At 41.3% G+C, this 13,307-nt stretch overlaps 1 protein-coding gene across 1 annotated transcript in view; it reads left to right on the top strand.

Annotated features, from left to right (window-relative positions):
• tbc1d22a (TBC1 domain family, member 22a) overlaps nucleotides 1-5,220 on the top strand; it is a 133,874-nt gene extending 128,654 nt beyond the window's left edge. The window contains exon 14 of the mRNA XM_083935120.1: nucleotides 4,967-5,220. Coding sequence (XP_083791246.1) covers nucleotides 4,967-5,095 — 129 coding nt within the window. The 3' untranslated portion in view covers nucleotides 5,096-5,220. The remainder of the gene's footprint in view (nucleotides 1-4,966) is intronic.
• The last annotated feature ends 8,087 nt before the right edge of the window (nucleotides 5,221-13,307 follow it).

Here is a 13,307-nt window from a genome sequence, read left to right as displayed (position 1 = left end):
ATGCAGAAAAAATTTACTACACACACACTTTCACAATAATACATACAATACATACACATGAACTGTGCTCTTTAAGTCAAACGGAAACTTGAACAAGTCTCTGATAGCTGTTTTTCCCCCCCTTTTTTTATCTGCTCCCTCTTTGTCCTATTTAAATTTAATATTTGTTATTTGTATTCAGCTTAATGCGCCTGACAGATGTTCAGCAGGACATCTGCAGTTCAAATATTTTTCCTTTAGCATCTGATTGTTTTTACATAAGCAGACATAACATAATCATAAATATACAACGCATGAACCCACTGATGCTGACACGCAGTCCTTTCACTGTGTACTTTTGGCACGCGTGTGCATGTGTGTAAAGGAGAGAGGTTGTGAGTGATGAAAGGGGGGAGCGCTGGTGGTGATGCTCTGTTGAATACAGATGAGAGAAAGGCAAGCTGAATTCTGATCAGGCTGCCTTTTCTATCCCTCACAGCGATAATACTTCACAGAAGTGCGTCTATCTGAACCAAGGGGGGTGGTATTAGGTCAGCCTTTCAAATTCAAGGTTCACGTCGTCTTCTTAAAGTGGTATATATGATAGCGGTTTCTTTTTTCTAACTAGAATTAATAAGCAGCCGGATTTTGATGGTAGTGATATGGAGTTGTATTTTAGAGGGAATCTGATCGTGAACTGAGTCCTGTTTTTAAGCTTTGACAACTCTGATGGCCAAATTAGATTTAGCAGAGCTGTGAATTTTTCCCACAAGGCAGCAAAAATAATCACCAATTTCTCTTTCAGATTAAGACTTATCATACATCGAATACGTCAAAACTGAGGTTCACCTTTTTTTTTTAGTTATTCAGAAGGCAGAGATGAAACACAGCTGCAGCCAAATCTATACAAATCTGGCTAGAATGGCAGCTTTGAGCTTAATTAGTTGAAGAAAACGTGTCCTTTTCCGCTCTTGCTCAGAATATAAATGCTTTTTGTCGTAAAGTCATCAGGGTCGTCTCATTGGCTCATTAAAAATGTGCGAGAAAGGAAAAAAAATTAATGAAGCCAAACACCATAAATGTAATACATAGGAGGGTAAAATAACACAAAGTGTCTCGCTGTTGTGATTGTACCCGCTTAAAGTTTTGCGTAGTTTGAATTCTCAGCACTTGTAGAAAGATGAGGTACCACATTCAAATACTTTAACCAGTGTTTTGTAACGGGGATCCTTCCCGATAAACTGCTCATGAGTCAGATGAGCGTCGACACCAGAAGCCCCAACATGATTTGTCCTCCGATGTGATTATCAACACCGTGATTGGATGTAAACCCTGTTGTCACGGCAATGATGAAAGCCTTGATGATGAAAGCTCCCGGGACATTGGTCCTCAGCATGCGTACGTACACACAGAATCAGTCTGTCTCACTGCTAACCAGTCTCATTCCCCTTGGAGAGAGAGGCATTAGTTGGCGAGATTGAACCTGCGCGCTCTTGTGTGTGTGTGTGTTTGAGGGTGTGTGTTGTCTGTCTTGTTACTTATGTAGTAATGTACAGAACAGGAATCTGGGGAAAGACTACAGCTCCACTGAATTGTACTTGACACTTTATTCTTTCTTTCCTGACACCCACCAGCCCCACACACACCCCATCTTCCCCATATCAGCACCGGCCCCTTTATCTTCTTTCACTTTCTCTCTCACAGCTGTTATTAAACCACTTTGACTACGTTAATAACATCTGTGTCACACTCAGACACACAGGAAGGGGCAGAAAGCAATTGTAACTGTGCCTGTCTACTACACTAGCATTAGCCCAAAGGGTGTACTTTGTTTGATCCCAAATGCAACTACAGCTTGTAATAATACTTTGTGCTGTAGTCGCATTTACAAAGTTTTACATAGTTTTGGCTCTGTAGTTTACAAAATGCGATCTGCATTTGCATACTATATTGTGTCCTACTATACTATATTGTGTCTACCTTGATCTAACATGCCAGAGGCTGTTCACTTTGGAGACCTGCTGCGAATATAGGTACAGTCTGGCATGAGGTTTATATTGTGTAGAATGTCCCTGCATTCTATTTATCAGATGAATGACACCCGCTGTGAGACAGAGGGGAGATTGGGCATGCTTTGAACTCATGGGGGTAAGCGATACTGGAGAGAAATCAGAGCAGGAGATGTGGGAGACGCTCCAACTTTTATAAATATCTGCTCTGCACTCCATCCAAAATGCTCCGCTCACATGATTAAGACTTATGTGGCCTTTTTAACTTGTTGTTTACTGTTTTTTTCGTAATTGCATTTATACCTAGCTGCGATTCCATCACAGATGTTGTCTAGCTGATTGCATTCTGATTGCAGCTTCTGTGTTGACATTCATTTTTACTTATCCAGATCAAATATTGACAGATTGCACATCAATTCCAGGTGGAAATGGGGTCTTGATTGTAACACCAGTATTTTTAATTACTGCTACAATTTACAATTACTTCCATTGTCAGTTAATCTGAAGATTATTTTCTCCATTTATGTTTTTCTTTTGTATTAGTTTGATCAAACAATGTAAAATAGTGAGAAATGTCCATCACAACCTCCCAGAGCCCAAGGTGACATCTTCAATTGTCAAAGGGATGATGTGAGTAATCGATTACTACGATTACGTTATGAGGAAACTCAATCTTTCTTTTTTTACAATGCCACACACACACAGTGTGTGTAAAAGTGGCTTCGGCTGAACACACACACACACACACACACACACACACACACACACACACACACACACACACACACACACACACACTCTAAGACTAGAGGAGTCTCGGAGGTAATGAGTGTGTCTGACTGCAGGTTGTAGCCTACTTACTTGTGGTTTCTTCCACATCCCCTCAAAAACCCTTTCACTCACATACATACGTTGTAACGGGTGATGTATGGACCCAATTGCAGCACAAAACACACAGAACAGATGGAGATAGTTCGACAGTTTACTGAAGCTCAGGCAGACAGGCAAACAGTATAACAAAGCAGTGGCAGGGGGCTTGGTCAAGGCAGGCAGATGTTCAGTACCAGGGAGAAGACAACACAGGCAGACAATCCGATGAGAAGCAGGCAGCCGGAACCATATAACCAGGCAAGCATTTGGAAACAGGCAATCAGGAACCATGAGAGCAGAGACTGAAATCTTGGTCAGGAACAGAAGGCTGAGGTAGTTACCAGGAGCCAGACAAAGCCGTGGCAGGCAAGGTCGGTACCGGGAAGTCAGGCAGGAAACCGCTGGAGAGTCTTGCATGGCAAAAAAACAATCTGGCAGAGAACTGAGGGAAATGGATCGGTGTGCACCGTAATTTCCGGACTATAAGCCGCTACTTTTTTCCCTCGTTCTGGTCCCTGAGGCTTATACAACGGTGCGGCTTTTCATACGGCTTACGGTAACCAGGGGCTTGCACTACCGAGGATGCGCGAGACCGAGGCAGACATCTGGCGCCAGGTAGCGAGAGCAAAACAAAGAGTAGGAGAGCTTCAGCGACAGTTTGCGCGAAGGAAGTGTTCATGCAAACACCCTCAACATGGAAAACAAACGGAGAAGTGCATATGATGCTGCTTTTAAGTTAAAGGCAATCGATCTGGCTGTCAAAGAAGGAAATAGAGCTGCTGCACGTACCTGGTTGGTTATTTTGATAACGTAAACGGCTGCGGGACTGCACTTTTACTGCCGTGTTACAGGCGAGCACTTTGTATTACTTTGCACCGTTGTATTATTTGTACTCTGCACGAATGCTGTTCGCCATGTCAAAGATGTGAAAGTTTGATTGAATGATTGAAAGATTTATTGTTAATAAATGGGACGCTTTGCGTTCCCAAACAGTCATCTCTTTCCCGACAATCCCCTCCGTGGTAGCAGGAACCCCTATATACTACGGTAATTACACATCAAAACGCCTGCGGTTTATAGTCGGGTGCGGCTTTTATATGGAGCAATCTGTATTTTACCCTAAATTTAGCTGGTGAGGCTTATAGTCAGGTGCGCTTTATAGTCCGGAAATTACGGTATATATATATATATATATATATATATATATATATATATATATATATACACATGTATATACTCTGTAGGGGCTGATTAGCTGATGAGGAGCAGGTGAGTGAGGGCGATGGGACAGACCAGGTGAATGCAATCAGCAAGTAGTGCAGAGCATAGGGGAATGGCAGAGTCTGAAATGACATGAGAGTTTTGGCAAAACAGGAAAAAATTAAGGCCTGGCTGAAGTTGTGACAGATGTACATCTTTAGACACACACACACACACACACACACACACGATTCAGTATGGACAGAGAGAGTTGATGTGACGCCATAGTCGATAACAGTGATAGACACCGCTTGCCTCTTTGAGGAATCGCCCCTCCTTGAGTTATTCATATGATTACGCGATCTGAGAAACATTACTCGTGTCCATTCTTAATATTCAATTTACAATGAGATAAAATAAATGTTTGGCATTCTTGTTTGAAAATTACTTACACAATTAATCTGTTAACAAAATAGTTGCTCATTTCTCTTCTGCAGACAGATAAGCTCTAATTCTAATTTGCACACATTACAACTCCTTGTTGATTACTTAGTAAATAGAACAACTTGGTTCTTGGTCAGAAACAGAGGATTGCAAATGCCGACCTAAACCCTTGCTGCTGTGTTTGACAATTTCATAGTTGGGTTTTTGTACCGTATATTATACTGACTTCCCCTCTCTTTCCTTTTCTCCTCCTCCACCCTGACTCATCTTCACTTTTATTGTCTCTTCACATCAGTGTTTTTCTCTTCCCCTAAACTCATCCGTTCAATCCTTCTTGTTCTGTTTTATCTCTGAAACCAATTTCCTGTCCGTTGTACTTTTCTAAGATTCGTCTTTCTCATGAAATGTTATACGTCCTCTTTCTCTAAACAATTTCTTTTTTTCCTTCTTTTTTTTTTCAACAGGGTCTGATGATCCTCCTGCAGAACCTTCCCACAATGCATTGGGGCAACGAGGAAGTGAGCGTACTGCTGGCTGAAGCCTACAGGTTGAAGTTTGCCTTTGCCGACGCGCCCAACCACTACAAGAGATGATAAGCGTGGCTCTCTGCGGCTGTTCCCCTTCTCCTCCTGTTCTTCCTCCTCCTCCTCCTCTTATTCCTCCTTTCCTGCCCTGCAGTCGTTTACTGAACTCAGAGGCCTCTATTCCCACAGGGAAGGGCCTCACTTTTTCTTAACCCACTTTTCCCATATTTCCCAATGGGCCTTTCAGCTACTAAGAGATTTGAATCAAACACTGACTGAGAGGACGTGTGGTGTAGCATTTTAACATGTTGATGTGGAGCCTTTTTTTAAATTATTTTTCTCTGATCAGCTCTGAAATGTGCACTCCTTCTGTCCAGTGCAGAACCCTCTTCATCACTGAACACCATTGAAGAACTTTTTTTTTTATCGAAGTTTGGCCCGCTCAAGTACATCATCAGGCCTGATGCAGGACCGTGAGCTCAGCACCGCCGGGAGTTTATTTCCACTCAGAAAAATGTCCTTTTCTGCTAAAAACAAAAACAAAATCCAATGCAGTGGCAATACATTGTAATTTGTTTCCCGAAGCCAAAATGTGACCTTTTTTTCTGTTTTCAGTTTGCAAGGACAAAGATGGCAAAAGGGCACTGTGCCAGATGGTTTACATATCTTAGCCCGCTGTCCTGGTCACAACACCACCTGAAGGAACATGACCTCTCCTGTTTTTCTATAATCTTTTTTTTTCTATTATTTTGTTTTTTTTTCTTCCTCCTGCATGCCGGGAGGGATACAGTTTCTTTTCCTTCGTGACAAACTAACACACAGGGACTTTACAGAGAGAGAGAGTTTGTCAGTCTGTGAGGGGAAACATACCTCCATCCTTCTACAAAACAAACACACCAACTCAATGCCCCCCTCACTTTATCCCGTCCTTTGCCCCGCACTGCAACATCACAGTGTTTGAATGCAAGACAAATAGTGGTAAGAGGCTGCACAGTCATCACAGAAGCTAATAAGCCGTTTGGAGGAAGATAGCAACATATTCCCACACAATCTGCTCATATAGAAAGGGCCATGTCTTATCCAATAACTCCCCCTCCTCTCTAAACCCAGGACTACCTCAGAACAGTTGTGAGAACTAGAAATTCACATACATTTGCGCATATGTTGCTAAATTGAGAAACATGCACACGTCGGTAAACGTTCAAAATATACTATTTGAAGTTCAATTCGGAAATCGACTCATCCTAGCAGAAGCTAAGTTTGCTATGTACAAGAAAAAAAGTGCTTCTTCACAGGGTTGTTTTTGAAGTAAGATCCAAAGGAACTATTCTGCCTTAATTAAGATACACACTGTCTTTGTTTACGCTCCCTTCCTCTCCTCTTCTGGGCTCCATTTTTATAGGTGCACAAAAAAGGTGACATGTAACGTTTGAAATAGTCTTTGATATTTTATTTCGGAGCCACTCATCATCGGATAATTAAGTCCAAATAAAACACCTTGATTCCACACTCCAGAAAGTAGTTCCACTCAACTCAGGTTATGGCGAGAGAACACCAGTCAAGTCGTCACCTTAAAAAAGAAACGGTTTCACATTTTCAATTCATATTGGTCATGTGTAACCAGCACCATCCCAGTAATCAGGATGTAGACCAGTAATCAGGGTGTAGCTGAGTGCGCCATTGCATGCCGGCCTTGTACGTTTTGTTTTTTTAAAGATTTTTATTTTTTTGCAGCATCAACCCTTTATTATATAGGAAATGACAGACAGGAAATGGGGCGAGAGAGACAGAGGGAGACATGCAGCAAAGGGCCGCAGGTCGGAATCGAACCCGTGGCCGCTGCCTGAAGGACCTTCAGCCTCTTTACATCGGGAAACTGCTCTAACCCCGGCGTTGTACTTTAGTGCAAACCGCAGATACTTTGAATCTCGGACGCTCCTCGGTTGACAGGGCTGCTTCTGTTGGTCTAGTAAAATTAGTGTTGATTTTTCTCCTTCATTTATAACATACATTTTTTATTTCTCAAGGGACCGAGCCCTTCCTGAAAATAGCAATGGAGTTGAGCAGAATCATGGCTTTAAATGTCAAAGACAGTAACGTAACATATAATTGTTAAACTTACCCTTTAATGTAAAGAATGTTTGCATATAGCGAGCTGCACATTGAATAAATACAGCAGGTGCATTGAAATAGAACCATATTATTCTTGTGCGCACGACCCCTTCACACCGTCCTACCATTACAAAACCTTTTCTTTCTCCTGTCTTTGTTGCTCTGTTCATATAGAGCACGTGGGATGTCTTACCCAAAGTCAGTAGCACCATATTGGTGTAACGTCAGGAGGAGGGGGCGGTAATCAGACATTCATGACATAACACAAAGCTGTTAACGTCTGCAGCCTCCTGTCGCGACTCCGCCAGGATCCATTATTGTCACCCCAGCCAGAGAAGATGGTGTGCGTAGGTGTGTGAAGGGGAGATGGAAGGAGAGAGGGACGGAGCTTGTGATTCTTTTGGAAGTTTTAGTGCTTTTTTCTGTGAGAGCTGTCAGTCTTTTATCACACTTGGGATCTTTTTTTTTTCTTTTTACACAATCTGCACCTAGTCATTCATCTCCCATGCTCTCTGAGGAGGAAAAACTGCACTTAATTTAAGTCTATAGCCTCTCGGTGTCTCTCTCTTTTTGTATAAGACTTATTCTTTCAATCAGCGGTTTAAAGATAAGTCTTTTTTCTTTTTTTTTATGCTGTTTACAAGACAAGCCTATTAAGTTGTGCCTGACCCTGGAGACATGAGACAACATCTTAGTTATGTTTTTGACCTCATATGAACTATGAATTTTTTTTTTTGTGCACACCTAGTTTTTGGAATGTGTTAGTGACCAACATGAACTGTTTAGTAACACTCTGGACATTTGAATAGTTCAAACTTGGCAAATGATGCTTTGCTAAACTCTGAACAGCAACTGTAACTGGGAACAGCAGGCTTTCTCCACGTTGAAGCGGTATGCATGGGGTTGTAGTGATTTTCTTTTTTTTAGCCTTTCCAAAACCAAAAAGACAAGAGGTAAAGTGTAAGTAACTCTAACTTACTACCTTCATATACATATAGTAGTAACCTACAGTTACTTTCACATCATAGGCTAACTACATTAGTTTGTGAGGTTACAGGTATGTATATAAAAAGGTAGATGCCAGAGGCAATGAAAAATGTTTTGACAGCTACTGAACTCTGTGAATGTGTGTTTGTGTGTGAGTTGGCTTGCACCTCGACCTCTGTTTTTGCTGTAACATCACATGCAGTAATTCACCCATAACAAAAAAGTAGTGAAATAAGATGGATTAATTAACAAACACATTCACATACTGCCAATCTCAAATTAACCTGCCTGTAACCCACTGTCTCTCCGCACACACGTCTCCATGGTGATGAAGGCCTAGGTGGTATCTGGTCTGAGCCCGTTTTCTATTGGCACACACACACACACAGGCAAGCTTCAAACATTCTTTGGAGCATCTTCGGGAGGGGAATCTTTAAGTAAGATTTCTTTTAGAGTTTTCTCTTTCTTTCTTTCTTCTTGCTCTCCAGACATTAAAATATCTTTATGAAAACAAAACTGGGAAAAAAAGAAGAAAAAAAACCTCCCTCCATGTCTTTTGCCTCTTGAGTACTCAGAAAAATATCTATAATACTAGAGCTTGTGGTCGACAGGAGTTGGGGTTCTTGAATTTAAAAATGTGTACAGAGAAGATTTTGAAACGAAAATCTGTAAATAGAAAGTGTAAATAAATCCTATATATGACAAAATTGTTTTGAAAAAAGCGTGATGTTGTGGTTATGTGTTTTCCTCGAGTATGTGCACAATTGTGAGTACTGTTGTACGCTTGTATGAGAGAAAGATGGAGGGTATTAATATTCTCTCTCAAACTAAAGGTATAATATATTTCAGTGATTGTCCCGCAGTGAAAATGCAGAAATAAAGCAGTGAATAATCCCCTAATAATGCTATGCAGGCATTAGCCGGTCAATGCTAAAAGCTGTGCTAATGTGCCACATGTAGCTTATTGTATCTTTTGTATTTACACATCATTTCCACATACACAGTGGAACAGGTAAACACTTGTCTGATCCCTCTGGAGGAAATAGCAGCATTAGCTCAGTTAATGAGACTTCCTCTCTCTCTCTCTCTCTCTCTCTCTCTCTCTCTCTCTCTCTCTCTCTCTCTCTCTCGCTCTCTCTCTCTCTCTCTCTCTCTCTCTCTCTCTCTCTCTCTCTCTCTCTCTCTCTCTGTGCTGTGTGTGTGTGTGTGTGTGTGTGTGTGTGTGTGTGTGTGTGTGTGTGTGTGTGTGTGTGTGTGTGTGTGTGTGTGTGTGTGTGTGTGTGTGTGTGTGTGTGTTTCCTTCCATGGGAAGGAAACAAGACGACAAAAAAAAAAAAAACGAGAGCCAGGCTGCATTCACTTTCAAATGAGACTACATACCTGTGTGTTTGTGTGCGCGTGCGTGCGTGTAGCAACCCACAGTAGTAGCTCCCTTGCTCTCGTTAGGCTGACTGATGTTCACACAGGCAGCCAATTATGGAGTGCCGGTCACTGAGGACTCCAGTCACTTCATGGGAAATTAAAAATACATTAAATCCAACAATGGTCGCAGGAAGGCGCCCACTTGTGCACGCATGCGCACACACACACACACACACACACACACACACTAATGTGAAAAGAAAGATGGAAGAGGTGCCAACAAAGAAGCAGCTGGAGCGCACCATGAAGCAAAAAAAGATATAGTGCAAATATTAGCAAAATCAACTGTTCCTTTAGTGTTTTCCTCACGGCCATTTCCCTGTTTATTGTAGCTGTTGTGCTATTTATTTGTACAGTATGTCACTGTTATGGCATCAACCTTTGCTGTTTACCTCCCAATGCCCCCCTAACTCCCCTAATTTACAGGCCTATAAACCACCACTTGCCAGCGTTAGTCCTTTTCATCCAGAGCTCACACTAGCAAATGTTACAAGATCCTGGGATCACAAAGGCAGAAATGTCAAGGCAGACTTCACAGCATTTTTCATGGAATTTTAAGCCCGTGTCTGAAATCAATTTCCTGATTAAATGTTTTGAAGAGAGGAGCTGCACGGCGGCGGAATTATTGTCACAATGAAGGATAACACGCAGATTGAGAATGTCTCCAGAGAGGATTTCAGATGCACTGTGGAGGCACTGGCAACTGTGATGTAAATCCGTTTCAATTTCAAGTTTGTGCTGAGGCAACGGAAGGAACCAGATAGGTTGGGCGGTGAATGGAAAATTATTAATGGCTGCTTAAAGCTAAAAATATATACACCATCTTTATAATAATTTCATCTCCTCAAATCATTCTGCACCTCAAAGCATTACACCCACAGAAGTAAGTGTACCTTCGAGCGTAAGGGATTACAGCTTCTAACTGCCGCACCTGGCTCGGATTTATCAATTGTATGAGTAGGAAATCTGTCTTAAGTGGCGGATAATTCTCAGTCAGAGTAAAAATAACTTTACAAACTCTGTTCAGACATGCTTCCACTCTGGGAGGAGTGAATGATACCATTTCCTTTTAGCAGTACCATTTATGTAAATTGTGTAATTCATTTTCTTATTTATTCATTCATTCAGATTAACAAAAAATACAAATAGTAGAGCTATGTTAAACAGGGTTCCCAGTCATCCTGGAAAACCTGCAAATAAAGAGACTAGTTTTCCACTCATGGAAAAAAATGACCAAACATCCTGGAAATAATCTATCTTGGCCTGTAAAAAAATGTAATTGTATGTTATTCCCTCATTGTCCACATAAACGTAGGTGCTTATCTTGTCAGAACCTCGACTTGTTTGGATAAGCTGTGCGTATGACATGAAGCATCTTTCATTTCAGCTCCCATGTCCTTCAATCTGCTAAGTGCAATGAACTTGGAGTGATCTTTCAGGTGTCAAGTCTATATTTTCTGAGGCTGCGAGCAGAATTGTCAGAGGTGCGCACGGTTAAATGTGTCAATACTAGGCCTATTAGTAAATGATGACCATTCGCAAGGAAGTGGTGTCCTGTATTTTCAAGAAAAAGTCCTGGAATCGTTATTTTACAATGTACAACGAGTAGGAACCCTGTTAAAGAGATATGTTCATGTAGTTTGTTACGGTATATTTCCCAACATTGGGTTACATTACAGAGGCGGTATTGTAACGAGAGGTGTCATTTTAAAGTTGTAGTTATTCCAACAGCCCTTTTGCAACATCAGTACTGCATGTGCAATATGTACAATATATGCAAGATCTCTGTAAAACAGTGGTATTGGATAGGACTGACCTGAATAAGTAATCCATCTTACTCAAATGACCTACACATTAAACTACAGCTGTATACATCCATTGTTTTAGCCATACATACAGGCTATGTATTCATTTTGGGAGTTTTTTGCATACAGTTTTGCACATCACCGTTTGTTTGCTGCGATTTTCGTAACAGTAGCAATTCATTATTTTTGTTGTAATTTTTTGATTATCTCGTCCAGCTGAGAAGATAAATCCAAACATCTGCACACTGACCGTGATAATCTTTCAGCTACGAAACACAGCAGGCAATCTCAGCTGAGAGATTCTCATGGTCACCGTGCAGGTGTTTTGTTTCACTTGTTAAACGCTGGCTTTGATGTTTGTTTTACCAGGTACTCCGGCAGGTAAAATGTCACCATGTGGAATTCATGCCAGGAACAAATACATTTACAAAAGATGTGAAAAAGGAGCACTTGGAGTCGACTAAGAGACCAGTTAATGCAACTCTGCTACAAATTGATGTCAGCTCAACTGATCATTAATACATATATATATATTTGTGTGTGTGTATATTTTAAGAGATATGTTTTACTTCAGTCAGTTGGTGGAATTGTAGTAATAACGATGATAATACATTATAGCAGCTTTTCAGCTCCTTAAATGGGGAGCAGTGTGCTCTCCAGAGATTAAATTTGAGGGCTATTTAAAGAATACACTTCATCTGAACTCTTGCAACAAAGAACTGATCTGTCCTTCAATTTCTTCCTTCAAATCTCTGTCTGATGACAATACTCAAGAACTGTGTGCAGACGATATATGGAGCTGATCAGTTATGAACTTTGACATGGCATCTAATTTAACTCTAATGGGTGAGAGCATCTCTCTGTCAGTAACTAGGATTTACAGGAAGTGAATATTTATACTTGGCACATAATTGGAGTATATGACTAGAGACTCTTCTGAGGAATATATTTACAAGATGAGAAAGCTGAACTCCCCAAATTAACTTTGACTTCTTACTCACCGCATCATGCCAAACTTCAAGGGACAGAGCTCCCATCAGATCTGCTGTATGTCTTCTCCTCACCACTGACGGCGTCATGGTAACCAGTATTGACAAGATTTGTACTTGGGTCACTCTGAATCCATCTCAGACAGACATTAGATATGAGACTGCTGTTTGTACAGCAGGGTTCTGACCCACCTAGTCTCATTCCCAGCCTATAGGGACACATGATCAGAACCCCTGGGTAATGCACTTGGTAGCCCATACACCTCAAAATATGAATCTCCACATACCCCAGTTTTAAACACGTTAAATATTGTGAGTTCACAATTTGAGTTTAGGAATAGATCATGGTTCGGGCTAAAATAGGAATTGTTTTGTAACTGGTTTCACACCGGACACGAAGATGATTGTCTGACCCTCCATCCACCCACAACCTCCATGTGTGGGCTTTGTCGCCTTTATAGACCACTTCACTGTTGCAAACATAAACATTTTAAATGTGCCCCAGTTTATTTCCTGTTGCAGTGCAGGGAACCTATAAAAGAGAGTTTCCTTGAGAGTTGTGGTTTATGGTAGCTGACAGGAAGTTCACAAGAACCAAGGCTTTTTCCTAGCAGTTGAATTCGATTGAAGAGTCAGTTTCTAAAAGTCTATATTACCTCACCTGACTTCTGGAGCAGTTGCTCTGAGCGTCGAATATTTGCACGGATGGGTTTCCGTTAGAGTTAGTGAGCCCAGTGCATCTCATGCGGATGCTAAACAGTGCCTTGTGCACAAGATTCAGATGAAGAGGGCCATGACAAAGTGTTGTTTTTTAACGACCTGGAAAAGAGAACGGTCTGTTCTGACAGCATCGTCAGAAGCCCTGCATTGGGTCAATATGTACAGGGTATACCTTGGGAGTGACGGAGGATAAACTGACTGTGACTGTGATAGCTTTCCAGATGGAAAGTAGTACACTATAGGTCA

This window comes from Echiichthys vipera (genome assembly GCF_963691815.1).
Source record: "Echiichthys vipera genome assembly, chromosome: 20".
In the NCBI taxonomy this organism is placed as follows: domain Eukaryota; kingdom Metazoa; phylum Chordata; class Actinopteri; order Perciformes; family Trachinidae; genus Echiichthys; species Echiichthys vipera.
This window is presented reverse-complemented; position numbering and strand designations above follow the sequence as displayed.